General features: G+C 34.9%; 1 protein-coding gene across 1 annotated transcript in view; it reads left to right on the top strand.

Moving 5' to 3' along the window:
• Positions 1 to 2,033: 2,033 nt before the first annotated feature.
• The window catches only part of CycD (cyclin D), a 67,894-nt gene continuing 43,546 nt past the window's right edge, over positions 2,034 to 26,381 (top strand). Inside the window, exons 1-2 of the mRNA XM_077436454.1 lie at positions 2,034 to 2,645; positions 16,662 to 16,883. Coding sequence (XP_077292580.1) covers positions 2,388 to 2,645; positions 16,662 to 16,883 — 480 coding nt within the window. The 5' untranslated portion in view covers positions 2,034 to 2,387. The remainder of the gene's footprint in view (positions 2,646 to 16,661; positions 16,884 to 26,381) is intronic.

The raw sequence follows: 26,381 nt of genomic DNA, 5'->3' as shown, positions 1-26,381 counted from the left end.
GTGGGAAACCGAAAGATTTCCCATGGCTATTTAGTAAGTACCAAAATAAACTCCCGATGTTAGTCATACTATAATATAAGCGACAGACACTTTTGAATGATCCTACGAGTAGGTGCGAGTATAATAAATATTTAGCAGTTTCATACAACAGAGTTCCAAATGTGTTTTTTTTCTTCTTCTTCTTCGTCATCATCGTCTTCTAAATCCTCTGTGGATTCTGTTGGAATTCACCAGGAAGATATGTATGTATATCAGGTACTCCTACTGTTGGCTGATGCACCGTACAGCATCAGTATTTTTAATACGTTCCACAGACGAGGGGGCCGCTTTGGGTCGTACGTGAAAATTTTATTTGCCACGTGGGTGTCTGGACTAGAGCAGTCTATCTTCAGCGATTCACCGTTGTCTATTGGTGTTGCCAAATAGAGCGTCTTCCCATAAAAGTGCGTCGGAAGACTTCCTGATTTGCGCAGAAAGTCGTGGTCGTAAAGGTATTGCTAAATTATGTATGATGTCAGAGTTTTTCCGATTCGATTATATAGCTCTTGTGGACTGACCGAGACTTTGAAAAAGTTATTGTAATAAAAATGGAAGATGCTTCCTTGCGAAAGGTCCTTTGCGGAATATTACAGCGCATTTGGACTGCGTTAGGTTCTTGGAGATATTTTTATCGACATTAAAATATTTCGTGACCGGAAGATTCGTTGCAGAAGGTCTGAGGGTATAGCTATAGACAGACTGCAGTAGTTCTCAGCTGTATTATAGATATTTTTAACACCAACACGTCTTCGATACTTCTCTCGGAAAATACCTCTTCGATATTTCGTTGAGAATACTTTCGTTGGAAAATTCTTTCGAAATTTAATTGATCTCGTAAGAATTAATCTACAAATAAAATCAGTAGATTAATAATTTGGATCAACTCGATTTGGAGCCCTAGGTGCGGTTCGATTTTGGGCCCCCATCTCCTCCAAATAAATAATGCTATTCAAAGATAAGACACTCAATTTGAAAAAACTTCGAAATTTAAACAATTTATTATATTTTTCACGGTTTTATTGGGGCCCTACGTGGATCAGAAGCCCTTGGCGACACCTATTGCGCCTTTGGGATGATCCACCACTGTCTCCTACATAGTTGTTATAATAATTTCGCAGAATTAAATAGGGATTCAGCGTTAAAATACTCATAGCAAACGACGAAAACATGTTATTAAAATTAGATAAAAAATAAGATAAGTTTAGAATCATCTTTCTATTGCAGACTTGATTCAACGGCTTGCAACAAAACTCATTTACTAAAATTAAATATTTATTTTTCCATAATTATAATAAGATTATAAATTATTTCGAAAATTATGTCTTAAAGAAATATATGCTTAAGTTGAAACGCCTATTTATTCAATTGAATGAAAATGAAAGCGCTAAAATTGAAAAAAAAGGATCTCTATTTATAATACGTATGTATGTATATATTTGATAACTACTGTAAAACTACGGTTCTGAATACATTTGGTTCTGTATTCAGAACCAAATACTATAAACATAGTTCATGTGTATGTATGTAGTACATATCATACAATATCAATTTGCGATTACTATTACGATTATATTATATACGTAATATGAAATATATACCAGTTGCTTAATATAAATATATATATATATATATATATATATATATATATATATATATATATATATATATATATATATATATATATATATATAAAGACTAATTCAGACTTAAATTTTATTATCAATAAACAAGAAGATGCAGTAGAAGCTGATCAAACACCAAAACACTCACCTAAATTACATTGAAAAAATTGAAAAAAATTATATAAAAAATTAAATGATTCAAATTACTCTGTATACAGCCGGATAATCGAGTATGTACGTATATATTGCTATGTCAGAAGTTCTTGCTCGTATGTATGTATGTATGCATGCATGTGGCTGAGTCGGTCCTGGCGAGTGTTCGGAATCGGTGGTGGGGTGAAGTAAAATGAAACTCAACTTCATTTTTCGAATAAGTCTCTGCTCGTTCGTCGGTAACGCAGCACTGATATGCTGGGGGAACAACAATACGCTTAAAAATATTAAATATTAAAAAAATACACACATATATAATAACATTATATATAAAAACATGTGTATATACCAATTATTAAATAATAATAATCGACTTAAATAATTAGAATTATTTCACACACATAATATATATATATATAAATATATACACACGAGTGTATATTTATATAAATACATTTTATATCATTCATTATTGGCATATATGAATCGCGGGCTGTAGTGCGAACACGAATGTGCATTTTGTTATAATCAAAATCGGGGATATATTAAAAAACTCGATTCCGGAGTGGCGATATGGACCTTCGCTGCAACGAAGTTGTTAACAGCTGTGAACTGGAGAGCAGCACCAACACCACCAATGGATCCAGGACTACTACCAGGGAGAGGCCTGTCAGGAGGGCTCTGGTCGATCCAGCTCTCCTCCAGGACAGAGTGCTGGAGAACATGCTCAAGCTGGAGGAGAGACACGTCAGACCTGCGTCGTATTTCGGAACCGTCCAGAAGGAGATCACCGTCAACATGAGGACTATTGTCGCCTCCTGGATGCTGGAGGTCAGTTCTGTCGTTGTAGAAATTTTAAAACGTTATTCTAGTGAGTGTATTTATGAAAAATCCGCGTGTTTCGCGTCGCCGCGTGTCGTTTTCGCCTCTGGCCGATTATTTAAGTTTACCTACACGTCTCCGTTCGTGAATGTTTAAAAATACTCTTTTTAGTATTGATGTGTATTTTAATGATGATATATTTACTCGGATTTCTTACTTTTTTAAAAATATTTTTCGGTTTGAAAACGTGCGAAAGCAAAATGCAACTGAAATACTCTCAAAATTTCAACACCCATTATAAAAATCATTAAAATCCCAAATCGTTTTATAATAATTAACATATAAACACTCGATCAATTCAGCTTTTTATACATTTACACCGAACATATCGTCATATTATGAGTGTAACCTAATCGAAATGGTATTTCAAAGCGATATGCGACACTTATGTGAATATTCAATCTAAATGTTTTATAATTAAAATGCACACTTATAGAACAAAAACTCTGAGATATTATTCATTCAATGTGTAAAATTCAATATCTATAATTCATCTGGTGTAATATTCAATTCTGTTGCGTATTTGAAGTACAATTACATTAAGTTTTGCCGTGTCTATATGCATACATATGGTTTAAATTTTTTCGTGCGACTAATATCAATTTTGAAAAAGATCACTTTTTTAGAATAGCAACGTCACAATGATCCGTCGGTTTTGAAGTTTCGATATGTAAATTTGGATATGTGTAACTTAATTACATTTCACAATATTACCGATCCAAACTAGTCGCATGTCGATTAGCGCGATGGGTGGACGTGTAAGCGAAAGTTACACGTGTCAGCTCTGTAATGAAATCGTCGTTGATTTTGATACTGATGGTTATAAAGCGATATCTGTAATTTGTCACTTTTTAGAATTGCATCAAAACCGGCATTTTTATGAATAATTTTACCATTAATGGTAAATGTTTCAACCGTCGGCCGAATTAGTCGTTACGTAAAATGTATTATAAATGTTCATAATAAGTGAATTAATTGGAATAGAAGAATTAGAAAATATTATATAAAGTTTGTTGATATTATGTTTTTAATGGTTTTCTGTTCAAATTTCAATGACCTGTGCGTGAGTCGGTGATGTTTTCTACTTTTGAACTGATGTAAACACTAAAAGGCATCGATTTGTATAGTTTTGATATATTTTTTTGCATTATTATATTTTTAGTATTCTATTGTATCGATTGGTGTTTAAAAATGAAGCGTAAATTGTAAAATTGTATTAAATTTACCGATTCAAGTCAGCAATTCGCTTGAAATGTAGATGTTGACGCAAATTCCACGTTTCCCGCACCCAATCGTTGGAAATGCTTGGCACACGGTAGTGCACGATTAAAACTGCACCAAGATATATGTATTTATTTTAATTTTTATTACTTGCATGCGGGCTAGAGAATTTCACATAATTTTTTTCGCATTGCCTGCTCGCAGATAGCGATCTTTGGGTGGTGTGGGGCCCCAGCAAATTCACTAATTGCCACGAAAAGATGGTCTCAATTGAAAAAGTCAACTGGCGCATATGTTCCGACGGAAATTCAGCGCATAGGCGCCCTTTACCAACCCGAGGTCTGCATAAGGTTAATAAAAAATAATAATAAAAACTGCAAAAGAGCAAGCCGAGACGGCGAGAGGCCTCAGGTTACGACGGGCCGCGTCTAATCTGAATGCGGGGGCCCCCATAACTTCAGGGGCCTCTCGCCCATGGGAAACTCAACCGAAACCCCATACCATGAAAGCCTCAATCCCGCAGCAGAGCCTATCCTGAAATTGTCAAACTTTCTCTCATGAATTTCCGCCGCATTGAAGATTCAATTCCGTATGCGCGTCATTCCGTTGATTATTTACCAAATTTCCATTTTATCGCCCATCATTGTGACCCCTGAAATATTTGGACCCCGAGACATTACATGTCAGATGGAATCGAACAAACGTTGCATTTTCGCCTCGGCATAGGTATTTGCGATCGGGCCAAAATTTGATACGTTTCATTAGCAGAATAAGCTATTTTATCATAAGACAAACATATCACCGCTTACTTCTATATACGCAGAAATGTACGTAAGCGTATTTACACATTAACGAATTTTCGCTTTCCTGAAATCGAAAACATCCAGGGATTCGTTCGAAGCTAACAAACAATCCGGAAGTATAGAATCGGAGTTTTTTTTTTTTTGAACCGACTCCAAATTACCGACAATAAGATATACATGTAAATGTGAACTTATCTCTACTGCGCGCTTCGTTCATTTAGAATATATAATACGCATATTCTAGTTTTATAGAAAAAAAAAAGAATATAAAAATAATAAATTGCATACAATACAATCCTTTCTCATGTGTGTAAAAGAGCATGTATAAAATTACAATAATTAATTGCACACTTTCATAGGTGCACACGATTAATTATGCATTTTTAGATCGGATGTGCGCACGTGCATTGCACTCGAAATCAGCACGCAAAGTCTGAATTAATTACAAAAAAGTAGGGGAGGAACTCGTTGTTGCCTTTTTAATTACTTTTAATTGTTGTGTACTTTGACGCTGTGAAGAATCGTTCCTGCATAAAGCGCAACAAATGATGGATACTAACTGTAATTTGTATGGTGGAATCATCATGCCCGAACCCGTACGATTAGCGTTTTATAATAAAAAAAATATTGCATCCTTCCGAGAATCGCTCGTTATATCGAAGAGCTCGTTATGTGAGTGTGTGTGTGTATGGGCGAGCTGGTAGCCACGTGGTGCGAAATCGCACAGTGCTTATTAACGTATATCTTCGTGTATGAAAATAAATATTGTTTAATTAGTACGTTTTGCAATTGCCCACAGTGCGTTGTATCTAGTAGGCGTAGTGCGAGTGCGAGAGAGCGAGCTATATGGGCCCGGTGTGCGAGTGCGAGAGGGACAGCACGCGCAACGTGTTACCCATGACGCTGTTGCGCCTCTACTGACTGTTCCTCAGCAGGCCTCTCGCAATCAGCTGATTCTGACATAAACACATGGCCGGGGCTATAAACGTGCGCCCACACCGAGATGTACACTAATGAATTTATTTATTTTTTAATTAATTTCTCGATTCGTTAATTTCGTTAGAAATTTTTTCGCATCGCATCACATGTCGTATTGCAGCTTTACGATAGTTTTCCCTTCAGGTTTCGAATTAATTAACTTCTTTATCTTGGTGCCGGCTCACTGCTCGGTGCTTCGTATGATACACTGATGAACAACCTTTTCTAATATTTAAAAAAAACGCACGCTTAGTTTTAAATGTCAGAAATAAAAATAGTAACAAACTGCATAAAAATCGTTGATATCTGCATTTAATTATGTAAGTTTAATAAATACAACGTTTGGCAGTATACATATTTTTGTTAATTATGTTATACTAGTTGTTTTACCCGGCTTCGCTTCGTATTTGTAATATAATAATTAGAGGTAGGATAGTCACAGTGCTATCCATTGTTCCATTGTAAAAAAGGTTCGGCAAACCTTTAACAATGCATTTACAACCTTTGAACAATACGCAGCACCTTCTGAGGCCGGTGACTAATAATAATTACTAAATTATGTTCACAATTACATCTTATATCTATTTTAATAGCTACTGATCTACTGATCATTTTCTATTTTACAATTTTAATTTAATTTTGTTAGTAATCATAGTATTATATTATTATAATGTTAATATGTACAGCGTAATAGGAAAAAGAGCTCAAAAACATATTTACAATTCTTATAAATGCTCATAATACATCTAATATATAATATGAATTAAAGACTCTCTAAAGTCGATGACCTAAAGCAGATTATGTTTAGGTAATCTGTGTTTATACCTGAAGGGTATAGACATTTTGATGTAATCACTAGAGGTAGGATAGTCACAGTGCTATCCATTGTTCGGCAAACCTTTCACAATGCATTTACAACCTTTGAACAATACACGGCCCCTTCAGCCTATCACTAAATCACTAAAGAGCGGACTCAGAGCGCGCTGTTCATTGTTCACATGTTGTAAATGCATTGTTAAAGGTTTGCCGAACCTTTTTTACAAAGCATTTACAATAATGGAACAATAGACGATGCGCTTCCGGTCCTATCTCTACTCATAACACATCTAATACATAAAATTAATTAAAGACTCTAAAGTCGACGATCTAAAGCAGATTATGTTTAGGTAATCTGTGTTTAATCTGGTAATCGGTTTAGACATTTTGTTGTTATCACCGAGACTCTTCACAAGTGTGTTAGTAGATATAATCAGCTTGAACATGGCGAATCTAATAGTAAATATTCATTTGTTTTTTAATTAAATTTATTTGAATCGAAAAAAATCGAATCGTCGTCATAGATACTTCTTACAAAGTCTCTTTCGGTATTATATATTAGATTAATATTTTATTTACATGCATCGATTTTACGCACGCTAATTTTTAAATGTCGGGAATAATTATAGTGACAGACCGCATAGAAACTTTATTATATGGAAATGAATTATTGCTTATCAGAGATACATACAAATCGTTAATATCTGCATTTAATTATATAAGTTTAATAAATACAATGTTTGGCAATATACAATATTATGTTATGGTTACTGATTATATTTTTGTTAATTATGTTATACTAGTTATTTTACCCGGCTAGTCACTCAATATTTGTAATATAAATATCTTGAACATGGCGAATCTAATAGTAAAATTATATATTAGGTTATAGTTATAATTTTAGTTTTTCTTTTGTTATATATTCATTAGCAGTTTGCTATAAATAAATAAATTTCTGCACAAAATATCGACTTCTGTTCCATTCATTTCGCCGTTGATGCAGAATTAATTACTCCACTATTGATTACTATAACTTCCGGAAGTTGTAAATGAATGGTCTGGTATATTCACAATAAGGCCACGTACCATTTTCTTTGTTTATTGATGCATTTTTACGATTATAAGACGCATTTAACTATTTTACACTACTTTTACTGAGTTTTAAATAAACGTCTACGTAAGATTAAAATCTTGCTTTAATTGTGTTATATTATCGACTGTGAATCATATACAGTTCTATTATTATTAAAAATATAAAAATTGGAAAAAATAAGCGATTGTTTACCAGTAGAGAGGTTATGGATTTGAGATCCCGCTTGATCGTCTTGATTGTTTTTTGGCAATTTGTGACAGTTCTAGTTAAATTGGCATTCCCCCTCCCGTCTCTCACAAATTTGGCTAGTTCAAATTTGTCGATTGTTGCAAGCATACCTTTGCATGTTGCAAGGTGAACTGTCATGAAACTTTGGCACATTGTTTGGGTTCGTCTTGTCCTATTATCTTTTGCCTAAAGTTTTACACATTTCTTTCTATTTTTGTAAACAAGGAAACACAGGTCGACCCCACTTTTTCCGAACATTTGAAAGAAATGAACAATTCAGCACACTAATTGGATGTGCATAGTTTTGCATAATAGACAAAACCATCTTTTAGTAAATTTTTGGCATCTGCAATTCCACGTACTTTTTTATACGTATTTTTTACTGTCATTAAATTCAATAAGTTTGACTGCATATTGTTCTCAAAATCGTCGGGAATGTCAAAAAATTACTCATAAGCGCAAAACTGCTTTATCTAGCATTGAATTTTAGACTCTTGTTTTAAGCGTGTAAACATATTTTGATTATTACTTAATTGCTAGTTTTATTTGAAGCATTTCATGATATGGCATAATCAATTCGGCCCTTATTGCTCTTATCGACAGGGTTGCCTACCCCTGATTTATCCAATTATCACACAAGTCGCCTCTTTCACGGAAAACGCTTTCAGTGCGACTGACGTGCAATTATAATCAAATATGAACGTATTATATCACCGTATCCGCGTACCACGTCGTTTTATTATGACTTATGTACATACCAATGTATGGCTTATGTGTATGTTACATACATATGTTGAAATGGTGAAACCTTCTGTCAACTATCCATGGATTTCTAAATGTTTGTCGTATATATGTAGATCCAATACAAAGGAACAGCGATTTGATTTGTCGTTTGTGCGTATTTTTTACGACGTGGACGCGTACGCGTATTTAATAAGGAAAAATTAGAGAAAAAAAGTAGTTTTAATTGAATTGATACATTTTTTGCGTGTGTATATTTAAATGTAACCACGGTGAAAAAAAACTTGTAGCGAAGACATTTGAACAGATGTAAAAACCAGAAGTTTATTAATAAAACGTGTCATAGCCGTAGCTGCGATGTTCGCATTATCATTGAGTAGATATTTCGTTAACTATTTAGCACTCCTTTTTTTCGTACATTTTTGTGAATTGAACTATTTAATGGTTTATTTAACATGCGCGATTTTTTATGCAGCTCGATCAGCTTACGTTGCTATCATTTGACAGTACGTGAATCATATGAAAATATCGAATGTGCTGATTACAGGGTCCATTACAATACAATATACATAAATGGTAAGCGTAATCAAAATTCCCGGTTTCGAATGGCACATGTTATCGTCGCAAATTCGTGTTGCCTCTCTCATACACGAAACAATGACAACATCTCCGACATTCATTAGAACAACGCGTTTCAAATTTGAGAAAAATTCTCAGTTCAATAGGACGGACGGCCATAAACGTGTCAAATGTTGCATAAACAATTGCATCCGTACAATGTTTAGTCGCTATCTGCGTGTTTGTTGTGTTGCATTTCAGGGCGCATATCAACCGTGAACGAAATAATTTATGTCGCGTTAGCCCCGTAGTTAGGATGTTGCAATTTATAATACGTTCAATATTCGAAGTTTTGTTGTAATGGATGAAAAATGCGGAATGGGCACACGGATACCGAGAATATGATGTAAGGAAAGAGTGGGAGAGCGTCTGGCACAGGAATAGACTTTTTTCTTCAAGTATAAAGAATTGGACGTGTATCCGCTATTTCAGTCTGCATAACATTAAAACTGGCTTATGGTTAATGGCAATGGACTCTAGAGTGAGTGAGTGAGAGACACACCGCTGAACACATCGACTGCATACCTGAGTGCGCAAACAAGCTCAGGTAAATCAGGTAAAAAGATGGCCACGCCGCAAAAATTTACATCGCGAATACTCTTCTATCCGAGCAGCCCACGATGCTGAAAACACGATCGTAAAAAAATGACGAATCGCATACGTGTTTGGGCGTTTGATAGACGACCACGATCCGCAGACGTGGATTGGCAATAAAATTCACAGCGTGGTAATGTTACAAACAATAATTATTTAATAATATGTTTATTCCGAAAGTGTGTGTGACAACCCTAATGTGTTCAGTGCGACTAGCGGCCATTGCGCGAACTAATTTTGACAATCAGCTGTTTAGCGTGAGCACGCAGCTGATGTAGCTTTGAGTCAGTAGTCCACAGCTACTCAGCTGTGGAGGACGTGTTGGGAGGGGGGATTTATGTCACGTTCTTTATTGAATGGATTGAATCAATTGATATTGAGCAATATTTATTACAATGACCAATTAATTGATTTTCTACTACATTAAAATGATTTTGTATGGAATGAGTCAAAATACACATACACATAATATATATATGGAATTTTTCGACTTAGACTTTTGCGTATCATGTTTAAAATATTTTATTAATTATTAATGATTATTTATAATCAGCGGTTTTCAAACTACCATCTACGGTTTTGATTATTAAATTTATTGTTTTGTCTTATAATTTATTATATAATAAACAGTTGAATTTTTTTTAAATCAATCAATCAAACAATGTTCAACTGCGTTTTAACATTTAACTTAAATACTTTTTAATAAAACTTGGAATTATATATATATAGCACTTTTCATTTAGGAAATAAATTATTTTAAAAGACCAATCAATCAATATGTATAATGAATACATATTTGAATTTTATTATTATATTTTTATTAAAAGATTAAATCAATCTCAATCAAACATTACATGACTAAGTTTTAACAGTAAAATTTAATGAAATAAATACTATTTATACGCTTGATTATTACGAATTTTATATAAGTTTTCGGTTAAGAAAAAAAAGTTTCTTTTTTTTTAATACATAGTAAAATAGCCCAGTTGAGTTCGTAAATATATATATATATATATATATATATATATATATATATATATATATATATATATATATATATATATATATATATATATATATAAAATTTAAATGCACATTATATATTATTTAAATTTAAATTTCAAAAAAGAAAAAGCATGTATGTTTGTACATATGTTCATATACGGTCAAGTGCTTCATTCATTCTTGGCATGATCAGGGCCAGCTCTAGGGTATGTGGCGCATTTAGGCCACTTTGGTATTACAAAGAGTATCTAATTTTAAACTTTTTTAAACCTCATCCCATATTATGTAAATGTACATACATATTTACAAAAAAAATCGATATTTGATATTTTTTTATACTTTTTCCAAGAATAACACAATCTGCTATTCATATGTACATGCACACCTGGTATTATTTCTGCATATCCAGCTTTTAGAGTTCTAAGTCGAGTTTTTCAGACTCGGTTGTGATATCTATAGGTTTTTTTAAGTATCAAATTCAGACAAGACTTTTGATGTTTGCTAAGGGTTTATTTCTAATTGTTTTTTTCAGGGTGTATAATTTCAATATGTCCTTGAATGGATGACACATGACTGCTTTACATTTTTCCCAATTGAAATACACACACGTATTTAAAATTAAACGCCCGTACAGATATCCGAGCTTAAGTCGCTCAATCCTTTGGCGGCATTAATTAGCACATTTTCATTTGTGGAAATTATTCATATGGCGTGCAAAAATTCGGCACGTCACGATAAGAGAATTCTCAACACACCACAGCTGATGCGGGCCATTAAGGCGAGGATGTCTCCGAATCGCGATGATGATGATGTCATCACGTTCTCAAGGAATATACATATGTACATATAAACGACTCGTCTTGTGTTCGTCATTCGCACCAAAAAAAAAAAATTTTTTTCAGTAAAATTAATATCAAAACTCGTTTCATGAATTGTCGCCTTTACAACGGTCGCGCACAGCGATCTTCAAACGTTTCGATTTATTACAATAATAATAATATATATTTTTTGCGGTATGTATGTAATCGCACATATATTATATTATACCACAGATCGTTGCTTTTTGCACGAATTCATTCGTCTTGAATTTGTATGCCGACAAACAGACACCTGCTCTCGAAAAATAATCACAATTAATATGTCGTTGTTCATTTTTTTTTTGTTTTAATTTATTTATTCATTCCGCTTAATTAACGCTCACCTAGTTTCGTGCGTGAACGCACTGAATAATGAAAATACACACAGAAGAAAAAAACGAGTACTAATGTTCTAAACGCCCAGTCTCGTCATTAGTGTAACTGCGGCTTTAGTGTTACTACTACTACACCTATTCTGTTCACTTGTAATTTATCAATTGTGATGTGTAACGTCTCAATTATAACGCACTTATAGATCATATGCCCAAAGTAAAAAAATATAACGTCTGTATTTATCTATTGAACGAATAATCGGAGGGTTAAGAGATTGTGATTCAGCTGCTTATATTTATCCCCTACCTTATCAATGTATGTATTTTCAAATTTACTAAAAGATAATGTTACCATTCATTTTTTAGTAAATTTCAACGTGGGTGCAACAAGGGTGGAAAATCCATTCATAAATTCCGAGTTAATAAATCTATTGAGCACGAATATTATATTGAAATTGACCTATTTGGTGATATTTTCCAAAATTAGGCACATTGTTATTACAATTAATTACAATTTTAAACATTCGAAATATTTATATATGTAATTTTGAATCGGATTGAAGTTGAAGTTGAAGTTGAACCATATTTTTTGCCTCGAATTTTTTTCCGCCATATTTATTCGCTTGTTTGATTTAATTTATATCCAAGACTATTCACTAGGATTGCTTCTTTAGCATAGCATTTTTTATTTTTATGTAAATGTGTTGGATTGATCTAAATATGGTGCTAAAAGTCGTGGAAAGGGTTCTCCAACGTTGTATATGGAAAATTCCGTTTGAACTAACCGGAACTGAACTCTCAAAAGTTCTGATGCATTAATTCATTGCCTTTTAACGAACATCCTTCCGTTATTCGTGTGCAGAATTTATCGACAGATGGATCCAAGTCTTATATAACTCAGTCAAAAATGTTATCAAATCTTTATCTTGTTCGATAAATTCTTGGGCGCAGCGCGCGGTTCAACAAACGTATCATGTTTGGGTGTGTTTGAGCTTGTCCTTGACACTAGAACGTTAACAACTACATGGTGGTTCTTTAACATTTTTTCTGGGGTTCTCATCTCATTAAGATTATCATGGCCATGTGAGCGAAATGTTGATCACGACCCTGCCCAGCGCCGCGCGCTCAAAACTTTGGTCAGAAACGCCGGCTGCTGGGTTTTTCTCCAGCTTTTTGACCTTTTGTCTTGATTTGCGAGGACGTACGACTCTGTCGCGTATACATTTATACATTATTGTCTTCAGACTGTTGCGAAAGGAAGGACCGCAAAGAAGTAAAAGGAACTCGGTGAGAAGTTCCACGTCGAGGAGAGCTCGCAGATTCCCCTCGGCGATAAAGGCGCCATTGCCGAGTTAAATGAGCGCTCAGCTCACACAGCTCATTACCATTTTCTGTCTTCTGTTAAGTCCTTCTTTCTTCTTCCACCTCTCGGTCCATTCATCCTTTTGAAGCGGCGAAACCCCTGACCTCAGCGAATTTGTACCGCGACACGACAAAAACTGCTTCTCGAGGTCCATTCGTCACTCGGATGGAGCTCATATTGAATTTAGCTCGTCTCACTCTTTGTACGCTATGCATATGTACATCTCGACTGACAGCGTTTATAAATAAAGACAATTTATACCATGCGAAGGTATATGTGTAATCATTTTTATATTATACTTAATAGTGCGTTCAAATTACCCGGCGCTCTGCTCCCGGATGACCGCGTCTTGTACAATATTCACACACCACACAACGATCCAGAGAAAGATTGATTGTCATTTCACGCTTAATCAGGCGCGACAGGGGTATGAAACCAGCTCACTGCAAAATATTTCCGATTTAATCGAAAAAACTTAAAGAAAAAAACAATTCCGTACTAGAGTCGGAGACGTACAGAGCGCGGAGGAAATGTGGGCCATTCTAAAACTACAATATTATTATTATTTAATTTTATATTAACATCATTGATGTAATTATTTCAATAATTATGACTTACATTTTAATATTATTAGATAATATAATAATATAATCGTAACGAAAAGGTCAGAAATGTTTTGGTTTCCGTGCAAAATGCGATTGGCGTACAAATGTATTGTATATTTTTTAGCATTTTTACAATATAATAGTTATTTATGTGAGTGTATATATGTTCAATCATTACACAATTGTACGATTGTTATTCTAAAAATAATATAATTATGATTTAAGTGGGTTAAAATTTAGGAATTGGCCGTTTCTTTGCCGCACTATACATATGTACATATAGAGCTTTTGAAGCTCGCCTCTTCATCTCCATCGTCATCATCCGATGGAATATCTAGCATATGGTTAGCGACCTCTTATTTCGTTGATGAACCACATCGGTCCCGGGATATCTCTTGGGGCCTCTTCTTCGATGAGCTCATCGCTTGACAATAACACACATAAATCGCGAATCTGTCCGAGATGAATGGTCCAAGGGGATATTGCGGGCAATTGAGGAGCGCACATCCTGTCCGGCCCTGGAACACGAACCACCGACATTATTTATTCACTAACGAGATTAAACCAAATTGCGTGCCCCCACCGTTAAAGTGAAATGACCCCTTAACAAGATGTTCCGAGAAGGATTCGGGTCCTTTCCTCTCGGTCTGGGGTTTGTCCCACCTTCAGACGGGAGGCCTTGGATGGGGAAGGAGCAGCATCAGCGATTCTATCATCACAAGAACCCGCCGCCATTATTATTATAACCGCCATTACGACACGATCGAACAAAAACGGCATTCCACCATTTTCGCTGGCCGAACAGCCTCCGCCGCTGGACCTCGCGATATATCAATAGGTAATCGAAACGGCCAGCTCGTTTTAAGGCGAAATTTTTACTGAAATTTCGGCGGAAAGGGTCGACGAACTGTGAAAATTTTCCTAATCGTGCTTGCGGTGGTGCTATTAGTGTTCGTTATCAATGTATTGTTATGACATGCGTCGCCAGAGATCTTGAAGCCGTCAAATACCGATGGAATTACATATTGTGATTCTTCTTTTTATTTTCCAACGGATGTTTATACATGTATATGAAGCTTTAATAACTCGATTTTTACTAGTGTTGAGATAATGCCTGATATGTACATACGTACATTTTTGCTACAATTGATAATTTGAAATCATGATGTACATAATATATTACAGTGATACTAAGTTTGACGAAAATTTTTGATCATTTCAATTTTCCAACAGGCACAACTCGATTGGTGAAAGTATCATAGCCTTTTCTTTTCTCTTTAGGGTTAGAACTCATCGCTGAGATTATTGCATATTCAAAATCATCATTTAGATGACAAATGTTTCGTTGATTCATATGAGAAAGCATACTATAAATATGGTTCATACCATAGTGCCAATACATGAAAAAATAATTTAAAAAAATCGGAGGTAACGTAGTAAATACAGAATGAAGTACTTTTGGGAAGTTTTGAGCAATCGTTTATTCAAAATTTGACGATAAGTAGAATTGGTAAATATATGCTATGATAAAAGTGCTATGGGAAATAAATAACTAAAGCAAAGATACATACAACGATGTAAAATTTTTTACTGTATTTTTTTTCAAATCAACAAATTTGTCGAGATAAACATTCTGTAGAATATGCGATTTTAAATGAATATGCGAGGAAGACCGCTAGGAATATTAGGAAAGTGTGTGTGTAGGGATGAATAGAAGCGTGTTGAAGAGGCCTACATCCAGCAGTGGATGGTGAAAGGCTATAAATGATTAGTGTTTTGGTTTGTTAATAAATTGCGCCAATAAAATATATATGTACGTTTATGTGAGTGCTCTATAAAGGCTGCTCATCTAATGGACATGTTCTATATGTAATATAATTGAAATTCCACGTGACTCAACTTGCTTGAACAAGGAAGAAAATCCTTACCAATGCATAATAAAGGTCATACAATCTCTGGAAAGTGATGCAGTATATATGTATGTATGTATACATTCCACTTCGTCATTCTCGAAATGCACTATTGGAGATCACACAAACTGTGGTCAAATCTCGTTCACATTATACACCTACAGTCGGTTCAACAATGGATTTTTTTGGTTATACCTATGTATGTATATTATTTTTTGCGACAAGATCAAAACTACCTGTGAAGGAGAATGGCCAGGTCGTTGGTTTTCGTGTTTCGGGTGGCCCCCCGGAGTGGCGGAGCCCCCGGGGGTCTCGAGAGGGGCTTGGAGGGGGCGGCGACTCCACACAAAGATACCAGATAAGCAGGTCCACGGCGCTAACGAGCTGGTTTCCAGACTACACCTCCTCCTGCCTCCTACCCTAGAACCCAAGAGAGCAGTCTCGCATTCCGCACACGCTCTTATTTATTTAAACTTTACCGTTGAGCGGTGAATTTGAATGTTGAACGTTTGCGGCCGAAGACGTATTTGAACAGCCTCCACAAAAGGTCTTCACAAAAACCTCTGGACATTCATAAGGCACCGGCAAAAAATGGCAGTCGTTGGTTTTTTTCCGTCGAGGAGGAAGAAACTCATTAACGATGATTTTTGAATTGTCGAAATTTTCGTTCCCATAATGGCGTCTTCTATTCGTTTGATTTTTTTTTCTCCAAGTCTCTTGCTCGATATTTCGAAGGGAGCATCTCGTGTTTGTTTTTCCTTGATTTTATTTTTAAACATGATCCTTTCTACTCTTTCGCAGGTGTGTGAGGAGCAAAAGTGTCAAGAGGAAGTGTTCTCGTTGGCCGTGATGTACCTGGACAGATTTTTGGCCGTGTGTCCAATCAAGAAGACTGAATTGCAACTTTTGGGCACCACGTGCCTATTACTAGCTTCTAAATTGAGAGAACCTAATTTCAAGTGCCTTCCTGTTGAAATGCTAGTTTTCTACACAGACAACAGTATAAGAGCGGAAGATTTATGCGTAAGTTGCATCAAACTATTTAAATTTTACTAATACTTTTTATCATACTATACACGTGTGAACTCATTTTTGAATTTTTCTTCTGATAGTACATAAGATAAGACGTAACTTTTTTTTATAACTTAAGAACATAATCTTTAATGTAAACTTTCTACACAAACGTACCCAATATAAACAAACAACCATATCTATTACATATCTGAATTCTAATATATCTACATATACATACATACATTATTCAATGAATACTCTTATATTCAAAATCTGAATATAAAAAATGTGACAGACAATATACATATGTACATATTTCTAGGAATCGTCAAAAAAGCATATTTTTCTTCAGCAAATTTAGAATTCATACTTTTGATGGCCTTGTATAGTATATTGATAAGGTTTTCACTTCCGACAAACGGAAGTGGTTTATTTCCATATTACATAACATGTATTACATAGTTAGCCGAATATTGTTTTACACGTTAAATCATTATCTATTTATAATATACATAAGAGTTTTTAGTAAAACTATTTTTATACGAAAATCAGTCGATTGAAACTAGCGCCTGTATTTACAGAGAGGTTTTAGTATGGATATAAAATTTTATCAATATTTTCCTTTTACAATTGTAATTGAACATATCAATTTGACTCTTGTATCGTTTTTATCGTATTTACCTGAAATATTCGCCGAATTTTCTACATCTGTGGCTCTTATGACGATACAGAGTATTTGCAATAGGATAATAAAAAAATAATGGAAAAAAATCATGTGTACATATTTTATTTAGCTATCGTAACCATCGACTATTCGCTCTCTGGCTTAATAATACGTTTGACCGGACGTATCTCTCTATGGGTTGTAATGTTCGAATGTGGGGCATATACATATATGTATATGTAATTTTCGCGTGTGTAAAATATTTTTCTCGTTAGTTAGCCGCTTGTCATCGTTTTGGTATTTGGCGATCGATTGCCAGACGATCGAATCATAAGGAATAACAATTGAAAGATTGAATAGATTTGGCGCCCGCTTAATCATTGCCATTCCATCGTCTTCAATTGCAAGTTTATTCCTCCTTTTGCACGTCCGAATGGAACAATTGACTGTAAGGAGAATGTGCTAATAGTCTATAGAAAGTACTTGTATGGTCGTTTTGTCGTGAAACTTCTTTGATACGTTGAAAATACATTCGATACGTACACACATTTATGACAAAATCATGTTTGCCTCTCTTATTATATTATACACATTTTATTTTTCATATCAATAGACTTACTCTTGGTTGAAAAGCTTTATTATGAACCTCTCTACATACGCGATTTCTTATCGGTTTGAAGATCATAGCTGACCAATTGGAATCGTGCATTTTTATTTACTCCAAACAGCCATGAAAAGATATATGTAGATTTTTTTCCCTATACTTTCTAAAATTTACATGGAAATTTTATGTCTTTATTTATTTACCAACAAATGATAGTTTTCCCCGTATATTAGAATTTCTTCTAAATCTCATCTCATCATTAAGGTTTTTAAATAAAGTTGACAATTTTTTTTTTAATTTTGTCTGCTTTTTTATTCCCCGAATTTATTTACCGAAATATGGTAGTATTCCCCATAAATTTGAATTTTTTCTAAATCTTATTTCATCATTAAGGTTTTTTTTTATTAATTTGTCTTTTTTGTCTTTCTCAAATTTATTTACCAAAAAATGATTGAATGATGAAAAATGAAAAACATCTTCTAAATCTTATTTTATATAAAGAATTTTTAATTTTATTACTTTCTATCTACATACTTTTGTTGCAAACTATCTTTATTTTTCTCCATTTATTATTATTATATAATATATATATTTAAAGATTTTAAATGAATTTTTCCTCCGAAATACAGCTTTCTGAACTCCTACCAAATAGTGTGCAACTAGTTTATTTTTCACGATAATTGTTGTCAAATTGCATTCCGTCAATATTATTAAAAATATTTTTATTCATTTCTATACTCAATTATAGTACTTTTAAATCCAACTAATAAAAACCTTCTTAATTATTGATATTTAAAGCTTTTTTTCTATCTAAGCTTAAAATTTATCACAATTTTGTTTGCAATAATTTTATAACGCTTTTATTTTTTAAGTATTATATTAAAAATTAAATTAAAATACAGACAGAATTATCTTACACGCTTGAAACAGAATAATCTTAAAACTTGAAACACAACCAACAAAGAACGTCCAATTTCAAACATAATCAATTTGTCATGCACCGTTTTACGTACTACGTAATGCCTTCTTCGTGTCTTCATTCGCAGTCCTTATGCTCGAGTTTTTCCCACGAATTTCACTCTGTTTTATAGCCGACCGGCTGCATTACGATCGTCCTTTTAAAAAGGCAACATTTCATCTCAATTCCGAGCCTGAACGAAGATCACGGAACGCTTTCACATCATCAGCAAAAGTCAGCTCAATTGAAATAGGAGACCCGTAGAGGCGAAGAGTCGTCGAGCTGATGATGCTGGGAGACGACGACCGTGACCTTCCAGATGACGCCATTCATTGATCTGTCGTCTAATGTCAGCCAGCCTCCGTCGTGAGACACTCTTGACCCTGTCATTCCAAATACGCGACAAAGATCATCTGCTAGTCGTCTCAGCAATATCGCACATAGGAATCTTCGAACAATGGCCAACGAGAAACGTACAACCGCAAACGTATAATTTTACTATTTTCAATGATCGTACAGGTTTTTCCCATCGCGGTGTGAAATTTTGGCGATGATTTTGAACGTCACTATCAACGCCGATTATTCCTTAAACGTTGACGCGGATTCGTCTCGTTTCATTATTTATTTTTATTCGTCTAGAAATATACGGGGTCGTCGCACCTGAGATCGGCCTATTTATGAGAACTACGCGCCGTTTTTCACCTACGCGCCAACTTTTTCGCATTTGTTGATGTTTGGGAGGCACTGCTTCGCCTTTGTTCTTCGATTATGTAAATTATAAGATGCAGAACTCTCGTAAATCTCGCGAGTCTTTGAAATTTTTGAAAATTCAAAGCTTCCGCCGTCGAAAAATACCTTTGATAGACTGAATACGTAGCTTTTTAGGACCTTACAACGATGCACAAAAAAAACTATAATACTATATATTTCTCATAGAATCGATTATTTAAGATTCTATGATTATAACCCACAAAAAGATTACCCACAGGAGTAGTATTTATACTAGTATTGCTCACACGAATATCCCACATGCAGAAAATCACATTTTTCATATATTTGTCAAAAGGCTAATAGACAATATATATTAGTAGGAGGCCATACAACCGCCCATTTTGCTTAGTCTTTTATCTGTTTACGTTTAAACAATCCCACCTACATACATATACATATATGTAAATACCCAGTTGCTTCTGCGTTTATTATTATATATGAATCTGAAACTTATATCCATAATTATGTATACTTGCAAGCTTTCATTCATCGACCGATTTAGGGATTGTTATTTTCAAAAACTGATTTATGACATTTAAAAGCAGGCTTCAGACATGTTTTGAAATACTCGGGAACACTTTCAAAAACTCTCAAATCAAAAAGGTAAACGTGAATTGAACTGAGGCCGTTTCCAGCATCAATCATATAAAATTCAATCATCTGACATTCATACGGTATACGGTATATTTACTCATCGATCGGAAAATGCATATAAATAGTAAGCAGAATGAGATGATACTACTTAAAATGTACGTTTCTAAGCAATTCTAGCGAGAGTGGAATTCGGAGGCGTAGCGAATGTCCAAAAATTTAGACAATTTTATACACACACACACACACACTGCAAATGTTAAAGACCCCGCGAGGTATGTAAAATAATAATTTTGGAATTTTTAAAATGCACACTACACATGAGGATACCCGTTTAGCATGCTAAGCGACTTTGAGAGCGTTTCAAATTCGTGTTCGACCGCAACAATCCAGAGACGTACGTATTATAGGTATATATTTCGGTCTATACATATGCAGTGTATACGCCTCGAGTGTATATATACGTAGGTTTTTTGTGAAAATGTGCTATTAGATGTAATTTTTTTCGGTTCGTCTATTGATTGAACCAGCACAGACAGCTGATCTGTGCGTGTGGGTGTTTGTGTGAACAGCTGGACCTGTGAGCCGAGACTCATACCGGCGTCTGGTCGAGACGTAATCAGTCGCTCTCGCCGATGTTACTGATATGACATTACACGAATAATTTATTTAAATATTCTCCCCTAGACGGTTTTTTGTCGGTTCGCTTGTTAATTTGTATGACTTTTTTTTTCGTCAATTAATATACATAACTTCATCAGGTAAAAAGTTAGAGGTGCCCCCCTTGTCCCCCCGACATTAATCTCGGCCGAATGTGCCCTCTGCAAAGTTATGCCGAAGATAATAGCATTTTAAAATATTCAATGTATCATATCGATTAGTTACCTTGAGCTCTATTATAGCCCCCGTATAAAATTCTTTGATGTTACGCAAATCGTATAAAAAGAATACGCATTCAGCATTTATAAATCTCACCGCTGTAAACAGATTTTATTTTAATAATAAATATTCGATTTTACACATGCCGATCTTCAAATATATGTGCTGCGTTTTGCATAGATAAATTGTATTGTAAACGTTTGGGACGTTTCATAAGAACAACCAATACGTATAATGAATTATAATAAAAATCAACGTCGCTCAAAGAAAACACTTTCGATCATATGTTTCAATCATAACCTGCGAATCACATTAAATTATATTACAATTTATTTAATACATCGAATTAAAAAAAGTATACATACATATTTAAATACCTTTTCATTTTGATATATTCTGATATGCTTAGCGAAAGAAGTTTTCAAAACAATTGCAACGTATCGTAACAAATAGGTGTTACAGTGTCATGGCTAGTGGCCGGATCCACAGCGTGCCGTTTATTGTTACACTGTTGTAAAAGGTTCGCCCAACCTTTTTTTTTGTACTCTAGCTTTGTAAATAGAGCCAAACCGCCTCGATTCATGGAAAAAGCACTGTCTCTATCCGCAGTCTAGTCATGACTAGACTTCGACTAGTCAATTTCTAAGCAAAAATATGTTTTTACAAGCTTTTGCTCTGTTGCTTTGAACACTGATGATTTTTCTAAGAGATTGACCATTTCTAATAAAACTTCACCTACTTGTAGCCGATCTCTGCTCATGACTGGTCTTAGGCGTTGGTTGACTGCTCGTCAAATTAAAATAGACCGCTCCATTAGTATTCAAAGCAAGAGAGCAAAATTTATAATTGATAATAGTGAACCATTTTTGCGCCAAAAGCATCGTCCCAACGCCGATCTTTTGTCATGACGTACATTCTGTATGAATTTACCGTTCCTATCGAAGTTTATACTTATTATAAAAACAACCCATTGAATATCAACGGGTACATAACTTATTATATACGTATATTTATAGTATTATGCAATCAATTCCGTACTAAATAAGAATATGAATCAGATCAAGTGTATAAAAATTTCTTGTCTGATTATTTCCCACGAGAAGATTGCCCACTCAAGTATTATTCATACAAGTATTGCCAACACGTGGATAGCACTCACAAAAAAAATTAATCAAAAATAAACCAATAGCAAAAAGAACATTGAAAAATGTAAAACCGCAGGCAATCCTACTATGGACAATCTACTCACAGGGAACTCATTTACCATAAAAAATATATTCATATATCAAACTTTTCATATACATATATACTTTGTCTTTGCTAATAATGGTTTAAACGTTCTTATTATATTAATTAAATTGAAAAAAATTGTCAAAATTTCATAGTTCCCGGATGCACTTTTTACCTCAAAAGTATACTTTGAACTTTTCTTTTATCCCACCCCTTTATGAAAACCTGTCTTCACCTTCAACATGCACCCAGAACCCAACAGGTCAACACTAAATAGTAACATTCCAAAATGAGTTAGTACGTATGTCCATACATACATATATACATATATTCATACACCCCACGAGAGGTGCTAAATAGCCCTTGAGTCAGAGAGTTGACTCTGCTCTAGAGCGTGATTCACACATATCCAAAATTCGATCTAGAGAACGTGGTCGTCGCCGTTCGGCGTATCATGGCATAACATGGTCACCCTTGCGGACCCCCTCGTTCGGCCATGTTTCCTCGGGCGCCATGTTGAGCCGGCTCGCAAACTAGCTACAAGTAACCAAAAACGAGCGTGACACATGCCGAATCACTGCAGGCTGGTTGCGAATTGCCACTTTTCGGCTCAAACCTTTTTGCAGAAACCATTGTGTGCGCCTCAGAGTCTCATGTGGGTGTATCGTGTTGTCGTGTGTAATGCAACACGATTACATGTCGGCGAAAACTTGCATTTTTGCATTGCCGCTTGCACATTCCAAACTTACGACTTTGTACTCGCCAGCTAGCATCGACTCTGCACGTGTACATGTGTGCTCTTCGTCTTCTGTCTACCCTTGGGTGTAATGTAACAGTTTGTGAACTTAAATCGCAATTTTAATCAATAAACTCCGTGGTCGAAGAACCTGTTGGCGTCCATGACAGATTAATTACCGCCAGGAGCCTCGCGTCTCATTGGTTCGATCTTCAATTCTGGATCATTCTGTTCTTTTAAATATTACACGCAGAACGATTAAACTGCCATTTTGGGAATCTTTTTTAAATACTATAATCCGATTTTGATGTAGAGTTCAAAAAGAAAGCGCCTGCTCAAGATTAATAAAAAGTTTTGGGATAAAAACTGCATACAAAATTACTTTCCAGTTACTCCTTCAAAAGTTACTCTAGTCTATTCCTTATCCTACTGATAAGTAATATAAAAGTAAATAATACTATACATTTTTTAAACTTGAGAAAAATGTATGGATCAAAATCTTGATCTTAAATCTGATCATTCAATATTCAACCAATACTTGCATACATATATTGAAGCATACGAAGTCCGATTCCGATTAGTCAGATATGCAATCAATACATAACATACATATAACGAATATAATTACCTATGCATACAATCATTAAATTTTATTATATTTTGTAGTGAAAACTTAAGATGATTTCTTACAATCTGTGTATGTATGTATGTATATAATTCGCACTTTTGACTACTGACCCGATGACTTTTGATAACTTTTTTTCTTCATTCTCTTTGAACATAATGTTTTATCTAATTATATTCAATTTAAAGTTGCAAATTTCATCTTCCGTCTCTAAATATATGTACTCGTGTGACTCTTGTGTAAGGAGCGGGCGTGTACGCCAGACGCATCAAGTGATCGTTAATCGTGTTACGAGAACAGGATATGGTCTAATTATTTCAGCGATCGTCAACATTTTCCCTTCGGGTAGGTCCGGGAATGTCCAGCCGAAAAGCTCCACTGTAAAACAATCAAGTTTGAGTGATTCAAACGACATATTCAATGATTTCATCGCCAAGCATGTCGCGTCACCACATGCTCACTAGTTCGTCCTCACACTAAAAATAGTTTCAAAATTGCAGACGACACACCAAATGTGCTTTTATTCATTCGCACACATACACACACAGACGTGCTAATAATGTGGACAATTTCAAATTAAAACGAGTCCTAAACAAGTAATAAAGGCCGTGTGGCGCATGAATGAAATTGTTTATTGGTCCACGTCTCCTCCTCGAGACTCTCTCAGCAGCGAGAAATTGAAAACGTTCGGTTCGGGTCAAACCGACCATAACGAGGGTCAACAATGAATACGGTCCAGGGAAAATATGCCTTGTGTGTGTCGTGAGCCATTTATCTCCTTATCCCCCCGGTCGGACACTGTTAATCGAGCCGGCCCCCAAAATAATTACAGTTGGTCCAATTAGCACTGTCCGAAATGCAGCTGGTTTCTTCATATATCTCTCTCTCTGAGCTAAGTTTTGGGCCACGTGGTTTTCGCGAAAAAATTTCTGATGACGAAGACTGCTGCGTACCCAAATCGAGCCTCCTCCGTGAGCTCGACGGTCGATCGTCGTCTGGTACGTGACCGACGTTCAAGGATCAAGGAGCTGACGTCGCAGGATGTGACGTCGGACAGGACTTCCTGAACTGCATGTGTCCTTTGAGCTCGAGCTTCAAAGATTCAAGTGCTCTTCCTTTTGATTTGGCAAGTGGAGTTGATGAACTTTCCTACAGCTAAATTGCTGCTCATGTACATATGTAACATACATACAATATTGGGCTTCAAATAAAATGACTTGATTATTATACTAGTTATGGCATAACAACTATATGTAGGTATAACATTTCTGAAATATTCAAAATTTCAGACACGTACTTCTGAATAGCATTGTCATGTATGTATATATTTTTTTCAATATATAAATATATACATATATAAAAAGCGAGCTAATAAGAGGCTAGTAAAAAATTAATGTTTATCTGTTTGTCTGTCACGTATGCGTTTCTATACCATTCAACCGATTGCGATAAAACTTACAGTAGTTATTGTATGTATGTTCGCGATGTTTTTTGTAAAAAAAAATTGCCCTAAAACGGGAACGGAAACGGGAAAAATGGGAATGAGTGGCATTGCAACGCAATAATTTCAAATGTTTTCGTGTCGCCACCCGCGCTGTTAGGGTAAAATGAACAAACATTTGAATAATTTTCCGACAAATGGGAACGAGAATTGCATGCTTTATTCTGGCATTGCAACGTATGCTGGGTTCAGCTAGTATATTAATAAATTGTCAGCATCTTTAGTGTTAAAATTAACTCTAAAGATAAGGTTTAATATCAGCCTACAATAGGGCTGCCGTATGTACCGGTAAACCGGGACATGTCCCGGTTTATAGATCTACATATGTTCCCGTGTCGCGGTTCATGAGTCAGTTTTCCCGGTTTTCTATCAAGCAAGCACAGTCAGACAAAAATAACTGAGGAAAAACTGGTAAATGTGAGAATGAAAGGTGTAAAAGCGACAAGTTGCCAAAGACAGGTGCGAATGCAAGTCACCAGAGCTAATCATATCCTCGACCATTCGCTTGCTCATCCATCCATCTCACCTCATACATTTTTACCTTTTATCATTCAATTTCCAAACGTCCCGATCGGCATCTCGACAATTATGGCAGCCCTAGCCTACAATGAAAATCCATTAAATGCGTGGACTATCGTTTTGAGTAAATAATGTATAGGTGTATATACATGATGTGTATTTGTTTCAAGATTTTGATAACAAATAACAGTTTGCTGTCTAGGAAATAAAACATTAAATGCTATATAATTTTACTTTATTTCTTATCATGAAGTTTAATTACACTTAGCGTATACTTTTCAACATAGCTTAGATAGAATTTTAATGTAATAAATCATGAAAAATTGCGCATAATAACATCTATAACTCAATTTCATTAATGTCAAATATATGTACATAAAGTTCAACAATATAACAATAATGCAAAATGTGAGGAATCTTATTCAGCAG

This window comes from Arctopsyche grandis, chromosome 8 (genome assembly GCF_051622035.1).
Source record: "Arctopsyche grandis isolate Sample6627 chromosome 8, ASM5162203v2, whole genome shotgun sequence".
Taxonomy (NCBI): Eukaryota; Metazoa; Arthropoda; class Insecta; order Trichoptera; family Hydropsychidae; genus Arctopsyche; species Arctopsyche grandis.
The sequence above is the reverse complement of the archived record's forward strand: the minus strand, read 5'-3'. Positions and strand labels throughout refer to the sequence as shown.